Source organism: Notechis scutatus, chromosome 1 (assembly GCF_049901735.1).
Source record: "Notechis scutatus isolate UNSWTSFEM ecotype Mainland chromosome 1, rNotScu1.2, whole genome shotgun sequence".
Lineage (NCBI taxonomy): Eukaryota > Metazoa > Chordata > Lepidosauria > Squamata > Elapidae > Notechis > Notechis scutatus.
In genome coordinates, this window is record NC_142009.1 from 229,001,588 (window position 1) to 229,020,633 (window position 19,046).

Consider the following 19,046-nt stretch of genomic DNA (forward strand, 5'->3'; position numbering starts at 1 on the left):
ATAAGCCAGGAAATTCTGTGGAGTTGGATAATAAGTGTAAAAATAGCCCACTAAGCAAACCCAAAGGTTCTGCTTCCAATGTTCAATGAGAAAGAATAAGCTAACGAAAAGATTCCAGAGATGAGCTCGTTTTCCTTCACAAGGCACAATCATTTATCAAGCCTAAAAATGGAAGACAAAGTTTCAGCCCCATTAGCAGCTGGCAGAGGGAACACAGCATGGATGTTTTATTGGCAAAAGCAAGAATTTTGAACACCAGTCCGGACACAAGGTGTAGAGAGAGGTTGGGAGAATCAGGAACAGGAGTTTAGGCAGGTCCAGTCCCTTGCTGCATCCGCTTCATCAGTTCTTCATCCTGCATTGAGAGTTCTGTCAGTTTCTTGCCCATCCGCTCATGAATGTCCAAATACTTGGAGACACAGCGATCCAGGCACACGGATTCCCCTTTTGACAGTTCTGCTTCCTTGTAGTGTGGAGGAACACATTTACGATGGCAGGCATTGGTCATTCTGTGATTGTGCAAGAAGAAAAGAATTTGAGAAAACAGCTCATTCTTCAGAGTTCTGCATCTGCTTTTCATTCTGATAAAACATTGAAGGCCATCATGCCCACAACTCTAATGGTATCTAAAACATAATGTTTCCTCTAAGAGTTTGACAATCTGTGGTGCAGCTTTGGTTTCTTTAGGATCAAAATTACAGATTGAGCCCTTCTTGATCTACAAATAGTCTAGACCAGGGGTGTCCAACCTTGGCAACTTTAAGACTTGTGGACTTCAACTCCCAGAATTCCTCAGCCAGCAAAGCTGGCTGAGGAATTCTGGGAGTTGAAGTCCACAAGTCTTAAAGTTGCCAAGGTTGGACACCCCTGGTCTAGACGATACTTTTGGACAGAAACTATCAATTCAATACTGAATTTTGTATATTGGACACTGCAGACTCAAAGCACCCTGAGTGACTTAGTTTAACCTCATCTTAATATTCTAATCCAGATGACACTATGATGGAATGAGTAGCAGCACTTCATTCAGAAATCCATATTTTGCCTCAGTAGCTGGATTACAGTAGGTTTCTTATTCTATTAACAATTCTTCAAATGCTTCTCTGCCATCACTGCTATCTTCTTTTAACAGCCATTCTGATGAAAAAGCACAATCCAGTCAGTCAGTTACAGGTTGTAAAACAGACCATGAATTACTGCTATTCAAATGGATTAAACTTAGAAAATCAAAGAAAAAAGGTATATCAGTAAAATATGACTTAGAGGCTATATAGTTGAAACACACAAGGTCAGTGCATGGTACATATTAGTATATTTAAATTACACAAAACTAAATCTGACAAGGTATGGTAAGAAGAGTTCCTATGGAAACCAAAGCAAAAACAAATAAGCCAGCAAACCAAAATCCCCAAAATTTTACCAAGGAAAAGATTCAAGTGTCTTTCAGAACAAGCTGTCATGATAGCTGAGGAAAGTTCAAAGAAAGGAAATAAGGATGTATGTTGACTGGACACAGACATTCCGTATCAAAAAAGGCACAAAAAGTTAAGGTTGTGAATAAATAGGGGAAAGTATCAAGAAAAATAGCAGTAAAAAAAACCAGAAATCAAGGGAAATTTTTCAGCTCTGGTAAAATATTCAACAAAAAATATAGAAAATATCTGAATGGACAAAAGAGGTTCAAGGAAGATGAAAAGACTACACTGGGATCATTTACAAAAGAGATTGTAAATTGACAAAGACATTTGAAGGGAGAGAGAATATATTTAGGAACTAGCCCAACAAGAACATGACCCGATAGAAAAGCTTCAAACGGGAATACATCAAATGCAGATGAAATGCCCACTGAATCCTTTAAAGTTGCAGGAAAAGAGGCACCGGTAGTTAATGCTGACATCTCTACGTGAGGCTTAGACAGTTGAAAATAAAGTGTATCTACCTATATGGGGCTAAAACAGGGACATATAAAACTATGCAGAAATTACCAAAATCCCACAAGCTAATAAATAAATATTTAACTTTTTACAAAAAGCATCCATACAGGTAATCCTTGATCTACAACGACAGTCGAGCCCCCAAATTTCCATTGCTAAGCAAGAGAGTTGTTAAGTGAGCTTTGCCCCATTTTACAACCTTTCTTGCCACAACTGTTAAGTGAATCCCTGCAGATGTTGAGTTAATAACGTATTTGTTAAGTGAATCTGGTTTCCCCACTGACTTTGTTTGCCAGAGGGTCACAAAGGGGGATCCCATGACCCTGGGATGCAGCAACCCTCATAAATATATGCCAGTTGCCAAGCGACTGAATTTTCATTACATGAACACAGGAATGCCCGTGACAGTAGTAAGTGTGAAAACAGCTGTAAGTCCCTTTATTTTTTGTTCTGTTGTAACTTCAAACAGCCCTTAAATGAATGGTTGTAAGTTGAAGATTACCTGAACATGGAAAGAGAAATGCCAAATAAAAAGGATGTTTTTTTAAAAAAATAGAGATGTGCAAAACTTTTCATTTTTAAAGAGTTTCAAACATGAAATTTCATGAAATGTTCTGCTTCAAGGAAAAAATTATTGTTCTGGATTGGAAATATTTTCCAAAATGCTTGAAGGAATCCATTTTGGGCATGCAAAAGTCACTGGCCAATTAGACCTGGACCAAATAATGATTGGCACTTCCCCTGGATGATAAAAGCAGCAAAAGATACGGATGGTCTAATCCAGGGGTAGTTAACTTTTTTATACCTACCACCCACTTTTGTATCTCTGTTAGTAGTAAAATTTTCTCTAACCGCCCACCGGTCCCACAGTAATGGTGATTTATAAAGTAGGGGACAAAACCCCTACCGTCCACCATGAAAGCTGGAAGGCCCACTAGTGGGCGGTAGGGACCAGGTTGACTACCACTGGTCTAATCCTATCAGCCTTTCAAAAGGCTGTGAACGATTGCCTCTTTCCTCAGAGGCTGGGCCAGACCGTAGTTATTGAAGCTATAGTCTCCATTTACGGTCTTGGTATCTTCTCAGATTTTTAATGAGGAGACTCGACTTGGGGTTTTTATATGACTGTTGATATTTTTTATTTGGTGCCCAGAGTTTCAATACATAGATAGGCAACCTTATAAAACTGATTAATACAGTAGCCCTCCGCTTAAGGCTACAGTTGAACCCCAAATTTCTATTGCTCAGTGAGACAGTTGAGTTTTGCCCCATTTTACAACCTTTCTTGCCACAATTGTTAAGCAAGTCACTGAAGTTCAGTTAGTAACACGGTTAAGCGAATCCAACTTCCCTACTGACTTTGCTTGTCAGAAACTTGCAAAGAGGTCATCACATGACCCCGGGATGCTGCAACTGTCATAAACATGAGTCAGTTGCCAAGTGTCTCGATTTTGATCATGTGACCATGGGGATTTTGCAATGGTCATGTGAAAAATGTTCATAAGTTGCTTTTTTCAGTGCCGCTGTAACTTTGAATGGTCACTAAACTAACGGTTTTAAATTGAGGACCAGCTGTAAATAAAAATAAAGAATTGAATAAGCAAATACTTACATACTTTGGGAATATGACGCAAGTAGTGGATAATAAGTATGTTTGGCATATTTAGGAAAAAAGGTATAGATGGATGGGATTGAGGGAAGCCAACACATCTTATCAGATTTAGACTTTCCAGACATCCTTTCTTACCTGTCCTTTTACATATAACTGTTACTACTAGTGTATGCCAGTTCCAGTTCCTTTTATTTGTATGTTTGTTTTTTCTGTTTATTTTTTGTTTTTTTTGTTCCCACTGATTCCCGAATGTCTGCTTAGTTTGCAGATATAAATATACATATGTTTATATATTTCTCAGGAAATAAGAAGCCTGTGTCAGCATATAAAAAGCCTATTCATATGAAAGATCAATGGAAACCAGGAAATTGAAAGAATATGGAAAGAGAAGAAAAACGGGGAAATCTCAGGTATTTTGTTTTTTTGTATTTATTAATCAATGACAGTGACATGAAATAAGCTGTTGTAATGGAATAGGTGGATGACTTTGGGAACGAGGAGAAAAGATGCTACCCAGGAAACTATAAGAGAAGAGAGCAGGAGCCTCCTGTGGCTTAACAGTCAAAGAAAGAACATTGGGAGGGAGCTGCCCTAAAATATCAAGCAATTAAAAGTGATGGTGGGAAGTTTGTACTTTCAGACTTACAAGATTGTTAATTCATTCATCTGGTTGTGTTTCCTGATTGTCATCAATTTTGCGATGCTGAAAGTACTGTACAAAATTCCTGCCCCCACTTTTAACTGCTTGAACCAAAATTGGCAGATATTGGTGACCATTCATAGAATTTTGGCCAGCATTCTTTTTGGACATCAGGAGAGATTGTGAAATTGCCATTTGCAGTTGGGGCAGGTGCTTCTTGAGAATAGACTGCAAGAACCAAAGTTTTTGCAGTCGACTCATGAATTGGGTGGCTGGGATTTCAAGCAAACTCACAGCCATAACACAGCTTATATGGACACAAAGTTTGCACAAGCTTACTTTCTTAAAAATTTTCTGATGTAACTAATTTTGAAATATTTTGGGGGTAAAATAACTTTTGAATAAATTGGAGACCAGAGATATTTATGTGGGACTGATGGAAAGAGAGTTGGGGGGAAAAAGTCATAGAACTTTGTTGTTGCATATGATAACTGCTGCAGATAACTTGTTACTATAGTGGTAAGTATCCCCACCTGTCACATGGGAGATTGGCATTCAATTTCCCAACAGGGAAAGTAATAGAAGCTATATACTATAAGCAAACGGCAAAGGTAATGATAGAGGGAGAGCTGACAGACTCTATTAATATAAGAAAAGGAACAAGACAAGGGTGCCCACTATCACCTTTGTTGTTTGTGTTAACTTTGGAAGTGTTAAACACAAATATTAGAGATGAAAAGAATATAAAAGGAATGAAAATCAAAAAGGAAGAATTTAAGCTGCAAGCATTTGCAGATGATCTGGTTTTCATCTTAGAAGACCCTTTAGAAACAGCATCAAAATTGATAGAAAAGATAGAGACATATGGAAAGGTGGCTGGTTTGAAAATAAAGATAAGACAAAGATTTTGACAAAGAATATGCTATTAAGACAAAAGGAAGAACTGGTAGACCTATTGAAAATTCAAGTCACGAATAAGATTAAGTATCTGGGGATATATTTGACAGCAAGATGTAGTACATTTAAAAGAGAATAATTATATTAAACTTAAACAGCAGATAGCGCTAGATTTGGCAAAATGGGAAAACTTACAACTGTCACTAATAGGGAGAATCTCAACAATCAAGATGAATATATTACCCAGAATTTTATATCTGTTTCAAACAATTCCAATTAGGCTTGGAAAAGATTATTTTGAAGATTTAAGTAAAATTGTGTTGAAATATATATGGCAAGGTAAGAAAGTGAGAATAAAGTTAAAACTCTTGCAAGATGCTAAAATTAGAGGAGGATTTAGTCTGCCTAATTGGGAATTGTACTACCAAGCTACAAATCTGATGTGGGTTAAGGAATGGATAACACTAAGAAATGCTAGATTGTTAACATTAGAAGGACATGATTTGTTGTTGGGGTGGCATGCTTTTTTATGGTACAAAGGAACTAAAACACAGGGGTATTTTAGAAGACATTATATACGGGAGTCTCTGTGGTTAAACTGGGAGAAGACTAAAAGGCAATGTTATTTGAAAATTCCAGTCTGGTTATCGACTATTGAAGCATTTCCGTATCCTATAATATACAAAAAGGAGCAAACAGTTAGATATGGTGAAATACTGAATGAAACGGGTGAACTTAAATCTATGCAAAAACTAGAGGAACAAGGTATGAAGATGAATTGGTTTTCATATGCGCAAATACATTCAAGGTATGATAAAGATTCTAAAACAGAAGGTTTCTATGATAAATTGACTGATTTAGATAAGATTTTGACAGGTACTGATGAAAAGGTGATTAAAAAACTGTATGGATATTTATTAGAAATTAAATTAGAAGAACAAGTTAAAGAAACTATGATTGTTTGGGGGAAGAATTTTGGATATGGGATTGATCTAGATAAATGGCAAAAATTGTGATCTCAAAATTATAAAATAACAATGTCAACAGCATATAAATAAAATTTGTATAAGATGTTTTACAGGTGGCATTTCCCCCCCGACAAGAATAGCAAGAATGTTCAAGAATAAATCCGAAAAATGTTGGAAATGTCATCAGACACCTGGCTCATTTTACCGTATGTGGTGGACTTGTGCGGATTCCAAAAAATACTGGACTAAAATCCACATGTGGTTGAAGAAAATGACGAAAAAACACATAGACTTGAAACCAGAGATATTTTTATTGGGAATTTTACCTGAAATTTATAGTAAAGACTTGAAATATCTGATTGTAAATGTATTAACAGCGGCTAGGATTGTATTTGCTAAAAACTGGAAAAATGAGAAGATACCATCACAGGAGGAAATCATTAAGAAAATATTGGAGTGTGCTGAAATGAGTAGATTGACATTTGAAATTAGAGAACAAGAGGATAAACAATTTTATAAAATTTGGGATCTTTTTTATCAATGGTTAGATAACAAAGTACAGTAATGAAATATGTAGATTCTTAGAAAATAATAAATATATAAAGATGATACTTCTTTTTTATTATAACTACAAAATGATTTTAGGATAGATTTGGGATGATAATATGAACTGTTATACAATAAATTAAGTAAATTATGGTTATCTTGTAAAATATGAATGAATCAAAGTATAGTCAAAGGATTAATAATGATACTAAGGTATTTAGTTTTTGATTGACAATATGAGATTATATGTAATGTAATTGTAATTGAAGACTACGAAATGGAAGCACAAAACAATTTGTAAACCAACTGGCACACTGTATGTACACCTATGGAAGACAGTTTGATGTTTTTATGTTTTGTTTGTTTATGTTTGTTTTTAAAAACCAATAAAATCCTTTTTTTTAAAAAAAAATCCCCAACAGGGAGCTTTCAATGCTTCTAGGTTTTTGTGGTCTGTCCACACCTTGAAGGGGATTTTACTGCCCTCCAGGAATTGCTTTCAAGTAAGGAGTGCCCAACAGACTGCATAGGGTTCCTCCTCCCAGATAGTCCATCATCTCTCAGTCTCAGAGAGCTTGTGGGAGGTATAAGCACATGGCTGTAATTCTCCCTTTGCGTTTTACTGAACAATCACCGCCCCCACAGCCACATCACTGGCATCTGCTTATATTACAAAGGGCTCATCTTGGTCAGGGCTTTTAGGACAGATTCAGCGGCTAAAAGACGTTTGATCTTCTCTAACGTGGGCTTGGCACTCCAGTCATCAGTTTTGAGGTTGGCCAGGCCTGGGTTTAGCTTTCAACAAGTTTGTGACTGATAGGGCTATTCGAGCAGATGTTGCGCTGAACTGATGATACAAGTTAGCAAAGCTGAGGAAACTTTGTAGTTTTCTACTCGTTTGCGGAGGCTCCCACTCTAGGATCGCTGGGACCTTCCCAGGATCCATCTCTATGCCATTCTTCAAGCTTTTTTTAGCCTAGAAAGTCCAAGCTGGTCTTATGGAAATCACATTTGGACATGTATGCCCAATGAGGAAAAGAGTTAGTGAAATCTACAAAGGAAGAATGGTTGGTGAAGATGATGAACTTGCTGAGATAGCCAAATTCTCTTCTTTGATTAGAGAAAAGCCACTATCCATGTTAATTACTGATAAAAAAACCCTTATAGACTTATTGCAGAAAAGAGAAAAAAATGAACTTATGATTTTTGGCTTTGATTAGACAGAATAGATGATAGAAAGAAGGCAGACGTTTTGTAACTTTAGAAAAAGAAGGACATTTATAATTGTACTTATAACTGGAATAAAGAAGTTTGGAAGCCACTTCTTTGCATTTTTTATTTTCTTTTTAAAAAACTTTTTCCTTTCTTGCATTTCTAATGTTCTCTTTTGATTTTTCTTTTCCTGCCTTGCTTGTATTAGTTTTTATCTTCTTTTAAAAACTTTTTATAAACTTATTTTTAAAAGGGAAAACTGCAAGTTTCTATTAACAGACAGGCTGAGATGGTGAGACTTTGTTCATTCATTCACAAGGAATCAAACTTATGGTGCCATCTTAATAAGCTATTTCAAATTCATCATGTCTTTATCTCTCATCTGAGGGTGATATTCCTAAACTTCCCATCACTTCTTACGTAGATTATTTTAATGTTAAGATGTTAAAAATTTGCTTTGAACATGTAGCTTTAAAAACAGCCTAACTTTTTCTCAGGAAAAAAAACAAGTAAAATACAGAGCATCCAGCATAAATATACTGCATAATCAAGTATGTAAATTTACCCAGTTTTAGAGGAGGTGGAATTAATCAATAGTCAATTCTCCCTTTTAGCCTCCAGTCTCCAATTCCAACTCCTACACCTGCATATCCATTAGTTTGTTCAGTTTAGCATCCTCAATGGACACACATGAAACTATAGCGCAGCTAGGTCTTCCACCAACCCCTGCATGTTGGCTATGACTATAAAAAGGACTGTTATACCTATTCCTTTTGCTTTTTATCATAAAACTTACACAATAGTTAGGAACTCATAACTGTTACCAGCAAACAGTTATATGTTGTAATTTGTTTACCCATATTATTGCTAAGCACAGTATTAACATTTAATGAAAATATGCCTGTATTACTTACTACTAAACTGATCTGTTAATCTGTCTCAGAAAAAACACGTTTTGGATTAAAACAGACCAGCATCTTTTTAGGCAGGTGCCATTTTGGCATATCTAATTTATGAGATTTATCCCCACTTAAACCCTTCATGGACTTCAGGAAGTTGATATAGTAATATTAAATGAAACAGTGATACTAAATACAAAGCTATGATACAAAAATATTTTAGATACCACATTATTTATCCCAAATTCAATAACCAGTTAAGACTGAATCATTCATTACTCATCTTCATTAATTACAAGTTCAATTTTAAGTTTTCTTTCTATAATTTTAGCTCTAACAACCATTTTAGCATTAATAGCACTTTCTTTATTATAAGTGTCTAATCAATAGTTTCCAAATAGTGGGCCATAGACTCTGAAAAACTGCAGTCACTGCAAGAAGCCCACAATACATATGAAACATAAAAAACCCACTTACACTGGTTTTTGGGTTGTTGGTTTTTTTTTTGCTGGGAGAGGTACTTACAAAAAAGAAGGCAACTTCACTGCCTTGAAGTGGAAGAGAGCAAAATACTGGGCAGATCTAGGAGGAGACTAAAAGAAATAACGGCAACCATCTCTCCTTTTTTCCCCGCTGGGTAATGCTAGTATTTCTCTTCCTCCCAGCATGCAAGTCTTCCTGCTGTTGCCACACTCAGTGCATCATGGCTGGAGATTGCCCATAAATGCTCTTGCCCCATACTAGTGATATTACTGTACCTATATTCCCCCTCTGCTTTCTTTGCCTCCCAGAGGTATCTCACCAGGCTTCTTAGGCTTCTTTCATCTGCTTCAGTTTATTTATTTATACTTCTTATTTCTAAACTGCCCATCTCCTTCAAATGGGGACTAAGGGCAGCATACAATATAATACGACCGATAAATAAAACATAAAAATATTAAAACTAAAATTAAATTACAATTAAAAATTATAGAATAGTGACTATTCAACATCAGAAGATTTTTAAAAAGTTCGTTCTTATATTTTCCTTCTCTCATAAACTGACAATCTCATTCTCTGGTACTATGCTATGCTTCGTCATTTGACTTACCGCCAGAGCTGCAGAAGTAGAGGAGCTCACACCTTCTTAGTTGTATCACCAAGCATCTCCACAATTAAAAGCTCCTAAGCCTATCCAGCAGGGGTGGGATACGACAGAGTTAACTACCGGTTCGGGATTTACGAGCTTCCCTGCAGGCTGCACGCCTGTAAATTGTCATCAGCAGCTGCCTGCCGAGAAGCAGCCTTTGAAACAGCCCTCTTTTCCTGCTTTTCTAACTGCAGCTGTGTCTCGTTTGGCAGCTGAAGTTGAAAACTCAGGAAATAAAGATCAGGTAAGAGCCCAGGTGAGTGGGTGGGCAAAAATATCAGCAGACATTGAACCGGTTCTATGTCTGCTGCTCTTCAGAGCTACCGGTTCTACAGAGGTGGACAGAACCGGTAGAAACCCACCCCTGCTGTCCAATCACCTGAGTGACAAGCATGGAGGTCTCACTAAACTCCAGCATTTCATGCACTGGCCACCATTGCCTAGCAGAAACAGCTTCCATGATCAAAATTCAAAGACAGTTGGAGTTTCCTTGTAAGGATCAACTTGGCTAACCGCAGATACCTATGACTGTATTCCAATGGTGTAGTCCAAAATGAATGAGATAACAACTCTGTTAGCTTTTTCATGGGGTTAAAAAGCTAAAATAGCTTTAAAAAATCTTGTACTTATAAATGTTAATACCTGTTGTACATATCAGCCATCATCTCCACTTCCAGCTCAGCTGCCAGCTGCTGAGCCCTCAGAGGATCCATAGCAACTTCAAGTAAATGGATTTTTTATAGCTGGAGAACACAAATATTAGAAGCTAGTAATTCTATCAACATAAACATATGCACACTCGCATTCACTAACTCAATAAAATTGTACATGCTCAGTATTTTAGAAACCTCTTTCAATAACCTAATCCTACTGGCTAATAAAATGTGAGAGTGCATCAATCACTTCAGGTCCCATTTCCCACTTTAACCAATCAATGTCATGGCAAGAAAAAGCCATCATATCAACTCTTGAAGCAGAAAGAGACGGGAGTTAAAAAGCCTCAGAAAGGAAAGGAGAAGAATAAGGTGGCAATTACTTGGGTAGAAATTAAATTTTAACTTGTACACATTGTCATCTTGCATTTTATATTTTAAAAAATGTATGTCATATATAGTATGCTTTATTTTAATCGGGATGCTTCTGACACGAATAAACAAACTTGATAGGAGGAAGGGCTTTCTCTCTTAATCGTCTACTTTTGTGCACTTTTGTTATATTGGGAAAAAAAATAAATGAAATTTAGGTTAAAAAAAGACCTGAAGTAGAATGACGGAAGCCCGAATCTCAAAGCTTTTTCGCTCAGGGTGAGCTCGTTTGGCGGCTATTTGCTGGCAATGGTGGGAGGCAGGCGCGTCTTTTGACTAGCTTCCCTTATGAAAGTGAGCAAACCCATTGGTGTTTCCAACCCTGCCTTCCCCTTTTTTCCCCAATTCCTGTGCCTGCAGCCTCGCCTCCACCAAAAAGACCCCGCTCCATCCTTTTTCTGCCTCTCCAATCAACTTCTATATAAACCGCACAACAGCCTCCCGCTCTCCTCGCTATCAAAACTCACCTTCGGCCCAGGTACCAACCGGAAGCACGAGGAAGCAGCACTTCCGCCAGTGTGCCTTTGGGTTCATTCCCTTCATTGGATACCATAGAAACTTTCCGGACAGAATCTGGCCTTCTCTAGGCAGCTGGAGAAGTTCTCGAATTAGCTCAGTCCAATACTGTACGACTCTTGACATCACGTGCCAGGCGCAGAGCCTACTGCGCAGCTGCAGTGTGATGGGAGCCATTTATTCCTATTTCAAACCATAGAGAGAGGAGGGAGCCGGGAGGAGAAGTCTGAGATATGGTGGCTAGAGCGTGGCTACCTGAATTCACGGCTGGCATGGCTTCTAGCTGGGGAATTCTGGGAGTTGTAGTCCAAGACGTCAAAGAAGGCTGTCCTGATGTTCCAGAGCATCGTAGGGAAAAGAGCAAGCCAGAGGGGATCGGGTGTTGTTGTTTTTTACTGAGAGAAGGGCAAAATAAACTAGACCTGCTATTTTATCAATGAACCTTTGCACGAGACGTGGGGCGATTTGTTGATCTTGTGGTCGCCTTTGCAGCAGGCGCTGATGATTCACTGTACCTAAGGCTTTTTCAACACCACTTTTCTGGGTTCGGGCGATAGACGGAACTCTAAGCTAATCAACCTGTTCGGGTTTCTTAGAGCATATAGAATAAAATGTTGTTTCCAGTCACGATAAATAACGCTGGCACTTTATTCTACTTTGATCAGTTAATATCTTTGATCAATTAACAAGTCTTCCCGAAGAAAAATAAGCATGTAATCTGCAAATATAAATTTATAGAATAACTTTATTGTCACTTTGAATGTACTCTAATCTGCATAAATTAAAATGAAATTTTGTTGCATACAGCTCTCAAAGGGTCACCACCTTCAATATGTACTACATAAACATTGTCACCTTATTTTATCCCACTTTTTAATGTGCATACAGAGAGAGATATCAACTAAAAATGTGAATTATCTTCTAGCACTTTGGGAATATGTCTATAGAAACACATATATACAATATATGGTGATATGTCAACATCCTCAAAAGCTTTTTGAAAACCAAAATATTTCCAAATCCCTCAAGGCTCTTGAGTAAATTTAGAGATCATGGGATAAGAGGATCTATATCTTTATAATTACATAATCTATCAAAATCAGAAAACAATGTGTAAAAATCTGAAAACTCTGTAAAAAATAAATAAGAGAGTTTGCTCAGTGGAGAGAAATAAGAACTGAAGTCCATCAAGAATATATTTTGGGATCAGTGTTTTTTTAAAAAACAAATCTCCTTGACTTAAGGGTGACAGCAAGGCAGCCAAGTTTACAGTTGATCCCACTTGGTAGTTATTCAGGGAGATGTTTTCGAGCTGATGTAAGACCATCATCTACCAGGGATACTTTAACGTGAATTCCTGTATAATTCAGATACTACAGATCCAAGCTCAGTAACCCTAGAAAAATCCTAATTGTTGCATCGTAATGTTGGGTTAATGTTAATAATGTTTATTGTCTAAAAAGGAACTGCACTAGTTAACCTGAATACAACAAAGCAATGTACTTTTTCTATTCTATGGGCTTTAAAAAATTTAGTTGAAAGAACTATTCAACTCATTGAGCCTCTTCTTCCTAGTGTTATTCTTGCGCTCGTGTTATTCAACTTATTGGATCTACTTCTATATAAACATGCACAGAATACTAGATTTCAATCTATTTTTTCACCTAGTTATTTCACCTTGGGCAAGTGTATCATCCAAAGATAACTGAAAATTTAATATGATTAAGGACTGATAATTGTACTGAATATATTTGTTGGTTTGAGAGAAAAAAAGATTGTAAGTTGACAACTTTGGAAACTGAGAATCATCTAAAACCTTTCCATCTGTCTCATCAAATATAAAGCCAACATTTTGGTCTCCTACAGATTCTTGCCAGCATGCTCATCATTATGCCTCCCTAACAAAACCCCATGGTGCACATATGTGATAGTCCCCTAAGAAAATATTTTATTACACCTTAATGCAGGAGAGTGACAGGTATTAGTCATGGAATCTGCGATAAAATATGATAAGGTATTTGTTCATATTGGGCCAAAAAAGAATGAGATCCAGCACAGGCAGCAACACTTATTTTTTCAAAATGTTACATACTTGCATTTATTATTGCTTGAGATGTTGATGACACCTATTATACCAGCAGTCCCCAACATTTCTGGCACTGGGGACCAGTTTTGTGGAAGACAATTTTTTCGATAGAGCAGGGATGGGGGTGAGGGGTGTAGAATGGTTTCATGCACAACGTAGATCATATGGATGCATTCGCCTGCCGCTTGCACAGCCCAATTCCTAAAAGGCCATGGACTGGTACTGGTCTGTGGGCTCGGAGTTGGAGGGCCTTTTATTATGCTACTCCTAAACATTTTCATAATACCCTCTCTGGCCCTCATAAAAAGGCATTCTCAGTGACAAGGTTTTAAAAGTTATGACAGGAAAATCAAGAACATCCCTTACTAGAAATGCATATACAGGTATCACAGCAGCTTGTATTTTATACGTTATCTGCATGCAAAACTAATTTTTCTATTATTAACTACATGGGATGACCCCAGTCAGAGATTTTACATTGTTTATTGAAGAATCTGACTAGCAAAATCTTTGCAAAAGTTGTAAAACCTTCCCTGTTGCAACCATTAGAAACCATTGGTTCTGTGCTAAGCAAAGCCAAAAGAAGCTTTTGATTAAAACATGCTACATTTATTTTGTAATGATTTTTCACCCTTGATAATTAGCTTTCAGATACCTTGTTCTAAGATTTATATTGAATTTGTCTGTGACCATAGAGCAAACAAACAAATTGTACTGATATCTCTGAAAATAAGCTGCAGGAAACTGTTCATGTTGCTATATTACACTGCCTGCATTGACTAAGCTGCCCAAATCCTGTCTGGTGAACTCTTTCCTTAGATCTAGTCTCAGGGTAATAACTTCCCTGGATAAAATGGCATCCAGGGCTAATGCCAGCTAAGGAAGGTGTTCCAACATTTCTGGAATTTAAACCTAGGGCCCAGACTGATATCTTTGTAAATTATGTCCTGAGAGAAGAACAAACTGCGGCTCATTTTGTGAAGGGCTATATCTGTCCTTTTTTCCTTTGTGCAAGGAAGCAACTTAGAGGGACAGATTGTCTGCCTGATTATTTTCTGAGACTAGATGATTTCCTGACTTTGGGGTTTACTGTTGGTCAGCGCTGAATGAAATTTGATTTGCCTTGTGTCTGATTAGCTTCTGCAGTGGCAACTGATGTAAGCAGACACTTCATTGGTACGGTTCACGATGCAGAAGCTTTAAAACATCAGATAGCCTCTTTAAAAGTAGGCCACAAGAAGTTTGGAGACAAAAAGAATAAATTGGTCAGATAATTGACCATTCAGGCTGCAATGTGGGATGAGCTTGAGCAACCTGTATGACTTGTTATCTTTCTATATTCTGTATTTTGGTTGGCACAAACGATACCACATCAGGCAAGGGGGTTAAGAATGGAGCCATAGCAGGGGTGGGATGCTACCGGTTCTGCCTGGTTCTATAGAACCGGTAGCTCTGAAGAGCAGCAGACACCGAACTGGTTTTGTGTTTGCTGCCGTTTGGCCCACCTGCCCGCCCGGGCTCTTACCTGTCCTTTATTTCCTGCTTTTCCAACCTCAGCTGCTTTGAGCGGCACAGCTAAGTTTGAAAAAGCAGGAAAAAAAGTGGCTTTTCTAATGCTGCACACCTGCATGCAGCACTTTTCAGCTGTCCGGGCAGCACAGCTTAAAGTTTTTTACACGCACGCACAGCAAAACGTAGTCACCAAACCGGTAGTAATAACGGTTGAATCCCACCCCTGAGCCATGGCTCCTTCCATAACTCAAAAGAGGACCTGTTTCACAAGGAGAAGATTCTAAATTCTATTCCTGACACAAACATAGCAAAGGAACTCTATGGATGGGTGTTAGTTAATAGTCCTTGGGCAAAGGTGCTGCCATTCTGCTGCTGAGCTGGATTAATGGACAAGTAGCTTGACCTGATAGAAACATATTTCTGTGAGTTCCAACTAGATTTTAAGTTTCTTGAATCCAAATAAGTAAAAGTACACATAAACACATGCTAGTTTATAATGCTGGGACTATGCAATCTTAATTAGCTCAACAGGACTAAGATTACTGTTTGGTCCAAACTCTGCTTGTCTGTCAGTTGGATACTACTTTTCCTCCATGAAGAAAAAATATTTACAGAGGAATTTTTATGTTTTATGATTAGAATAGCAAACCTTGGAGGTGGACTGAGAGAATGTAACCTGGTCCAAAGTAATCCAGTGAATTTCCATGTCTGGGAGTGGACTTGGATCTTCCTACTGCTGGTATCATTACATCATACTAACACATAGTATTGTGGTCACTGAAAGTACTTGGCATTTCAATTAAGTATATTTAGTTCATTTCCATTGTTTTCCTTTATATCTACTTTTTTCCTTCGGTTCAATCATGTTTAATTCTTGAAAACTGCCTGGACTTCCTGCAGTTTTCCTGACAATTTTTTTTTAGAACTGGTTTGCCATTATCTCCATTTTCAGGCTGAGAGAAAGTTGTGCCTAAGGCATGGAGTGGTCTTTCAAATTTTATTTATTTATTTATTTATTTATTTGATTTGCCAATTGTTTACAAGATAATAAGTATAAGTGTATACATAGTTGTGAATACATGAAATGGGTACATATAAGAAAAATAAAAGAAGAATAAGAGAAACAATAGGACAGGGACGGTAGGCACGTTGGTGCGCTTATGCACGCCCCCTACAGACCTCTTAGGAAAGGGGTGAGGTCAATAGTAGACAGTCTAAGGTTAAAGTTTTTGGGGTTTGGGGAAGAAACTACAGAGTCGGGTAGAGTATTCCAGACATTGACCACTCTATTGCTGAAGTCGTATTTCCTGCAATCAAGTTTGGTGCGGTTAACTTTGAGTTTGTATCTATTGTGTGCTCTTGTGTTGTTATGGTTGAAGCTGAAGTATTCATTGACAGGTAGGACATTGCAATGTATGATTTTATATACCATGCTTAAATCAGACCGAAGACGGCGTAATTCAAGGTTTTCTAGTTCTAGAATTTCAAGTCTGGTGGCATAAGGTATTCTACAACAGTAGAGGAGTGGAGAACTCTTCTTGTGAAATATTTCTGGACTTTCTCAATTGTGCTAATATCAGATACGTAATGTGGGTTCCAGACTGATGAACTGTATTCGAGTATTGGTCTAGCAAATGTTTTGTATGCTCTGGTTAGTAGTGTGATATTACCAGAGAAAAAGCTACGTAGGATTAGGTTAACAACTCTTAATGCCTTTTTGGCTATGTAGTTGCAGTGGGCTCTAGCACTTAGATCATTAGAGGTGAGTATTCCAAGGTCCTTTACAGAGCTTGGGTCATCAACAAGATCTTGACTATTCAGCTTGTATTTTATTTTCTGATTTTTTTTGCCAATATGTAATACAGAGCATTTATTTGTTGAGATTTGAAGTTGCCTTAACCACTACATCAATCTGGCTCTCATCCTATTATTTAGGTATATTTATCATCTGTTAATTGATAACAAACTGTAATGTATCTAACAAAGGGGATGCTCATTTTTTATGTTCATCCATTATAAAATGTGTATAAAATATTCCGCAACAAGCATTTCTGTTTTTTGTCTTTCTCCTTAAGACTGAAATATTGTTGCATAGGACCTCTACAAGTAAATGCTCCCAGAATAGTGGGGTCAACAACATCCTTACATCTGGACAGCAGGTAGGGTGGGGTGGCCGAAAGGAAAAAAGAACCTGGCAATTATCATGGCTCAGCTTTAAATTGTCTTGTTAGCTGTTAACCATTTCAAAAACCTAAATAGCAATAGCAGATTATATACCGCTTCACAGTGCTGTCTAAGCAATTTACAGAGTCAGCATATTGCCCCCAACAATCTGAGTCCTCATTTTACCCACCTCGGAAGGATGGAAGGCTGAGTCAACCTTGAGCCTTGGTGGGATTTGAACTGCCAAATTGTAGGCAGCTGGCTGCAGAGGTAGCTTGCAATACTACACTCTAACCACTGTGCCACAGAGGCTCCTAAATGCTCTGCATGTAACAAAATATTGTGGCAGTTGCTTTCCTGGAAATATGTTTGCATCGTAGACATAAAATAGTTTAATGGTTCTTCCTTCTGCTCATGGACAAACACATGAATTGATTGATTCTCTGGACTGGAATAGTTACTACCGTATAGGCCTTTTGGAATCAGTTTTTGATATCTTGCAAGTAATGCCAATTCATCAAGTCAGATGCCTTGTAAAGGCCCTTGACTAAACATGGGTGCAAGCAAAGATTAATTATATGAAACATGTCACTAGCAAAGATTAATTATATGAAACATGTCATTCAGACTATTTTAATCAAGGCTAAATTTGGAAACACAAATGACAAATTTGTCTGTTCTTTTGCCCAACTAATTGCAGTCTGTCTGCCTGTGACTCACTGAAAGAGAAATCAATGTTTCTTGAGTTTGACCACAACTCTGGCTGGAACTGGCTCTGGTGCTTGTATTAGGAGGGTTAGAAAATACCTTTATCATGCAGTATCTTTTACTGGCTGACATTGCTTTTATATTTAGCAAGTAATTTGAGACCATCTTTGTGTATCTTGTGGTATAAAGAGCAAATAAAGCCATTTCTCTCTGCAGCCTATGAATCAATACAGACCTGATAAGAAGATCATCCCAAATAAACACGATTTGTTTACTTTAGACAAAAACCTGCAGTGTGATGAAAAAAAGATAGCTCCTCTTGATCATACACGTGAGATAGACTGTTGAAAACATGGTATTTCTCTAATTAGTAGACCAATTCCTAGCACCGGGGTTTTTTAAAAAAAATATTTTATTGGGCTTATGTCACTCCAACCAACAACTGATTCTGACCAGATGATAATCTTACCATTCTATCTTAATCTAAGTAAATAAAATTATAGTAGCAAAAATAGTCCAAACTAATAATTTTAAAGTACTACATTATATAGCTTTCCTATATAAGGGAAATCATAACCCTGTAGAATCGTATATAGAAGGAATTTCAATCATCTCCCTGTCAAAGGTCTTTTGAAATAACTGAGTTTTAATTGCTTTTATAAATTCTAATAATGTTGGGGCACATCAACATGTCATGAAAGCAGCTTAGGAAGAACAAAAGTAGTAAATCAGTGCTTAGGAAGAAGATTACCAGAACCTCCAACATGGTTTCAACCTCCATTGTGTATAATTTGTCTTTGGAGACAAAACACTAATTACAAGTGAGTCTTTTTCTGCTTGTAGATTGTTGATATAATAAACTCTTCCTATACAACTGGGCATGGCTTCATAAAGTAAATGCCTTTCTTCCAGTTGTATTCTGGTGAGGAAGCTCGTGTGTAATAAAAGTAAGGTTTGTTTTTAATCTCTGGATCATAATGCAGTTCTTGTTACTGTTCTCCATCCCTATGTCTTGTCCCTGTTGTAGTCTAATTTTAGGAACTCGGTCTTGTTTGGCCACAAGGCGTCAGAGTGGCTTCAGAAATGAATAAGTGGGTAAAACCAACTGGAGTTGTGTAACTGTCATACTGAAGAGGTTA

The 19,046-nt window shown here is 37.4% G+C and overlaps 1 protein-coding gene across 1 annotated transcript; it reads right to left on the bottom strand.

Annotated features, from left to right (window-relative positions):
• Nucleotides 1-200: 200 nt before the first annotated feature.
• On the bottom strand, nucleotides 201-11,522 carry TIMM10 (translocase of inner mitochondrial membrane 10). Its single transcript, XM_087950499.1, has 3 exons — nucleotides 11,390-11,522; nucleotides 10,480-10,580; nucleotides 201-509 (listed from the first exon to the last, which is right to left on the bottom strand). The coding sequence occupies exons 2-3, from the start codon at nucleotides 10,548-10,550 to the stop codon at nucleotides 308-310; spliced, it is 273 nt and encodes a 90-aa protein (XP_087806625.1). The 5' UTR covers nucleotides 10,551-10,580; nucleotides 11,390-11,522; the 3' UTR covers nucleotides 201-307.
• Nucleotides 11,523-19,046: the final 7,524 nt, after the last annotated feature.

Bases quoted from the DNA above. Each gene is read 5' to 3' on its own strand.
- TIMM10 (XM_087950499.1), bottom strand. From the start codon at position 10,550: ATGGATCCTCTGAGGGCTCAGCAGCTGGCAGCTGAGCTGGAAGTGGAG. The intron at 510-10,479 runs GTATTAACATTT...GCACAATCACAG, and splicing joins ATGGCTGATATGTACAACAG to AATGACCAATGCCTGCCATC.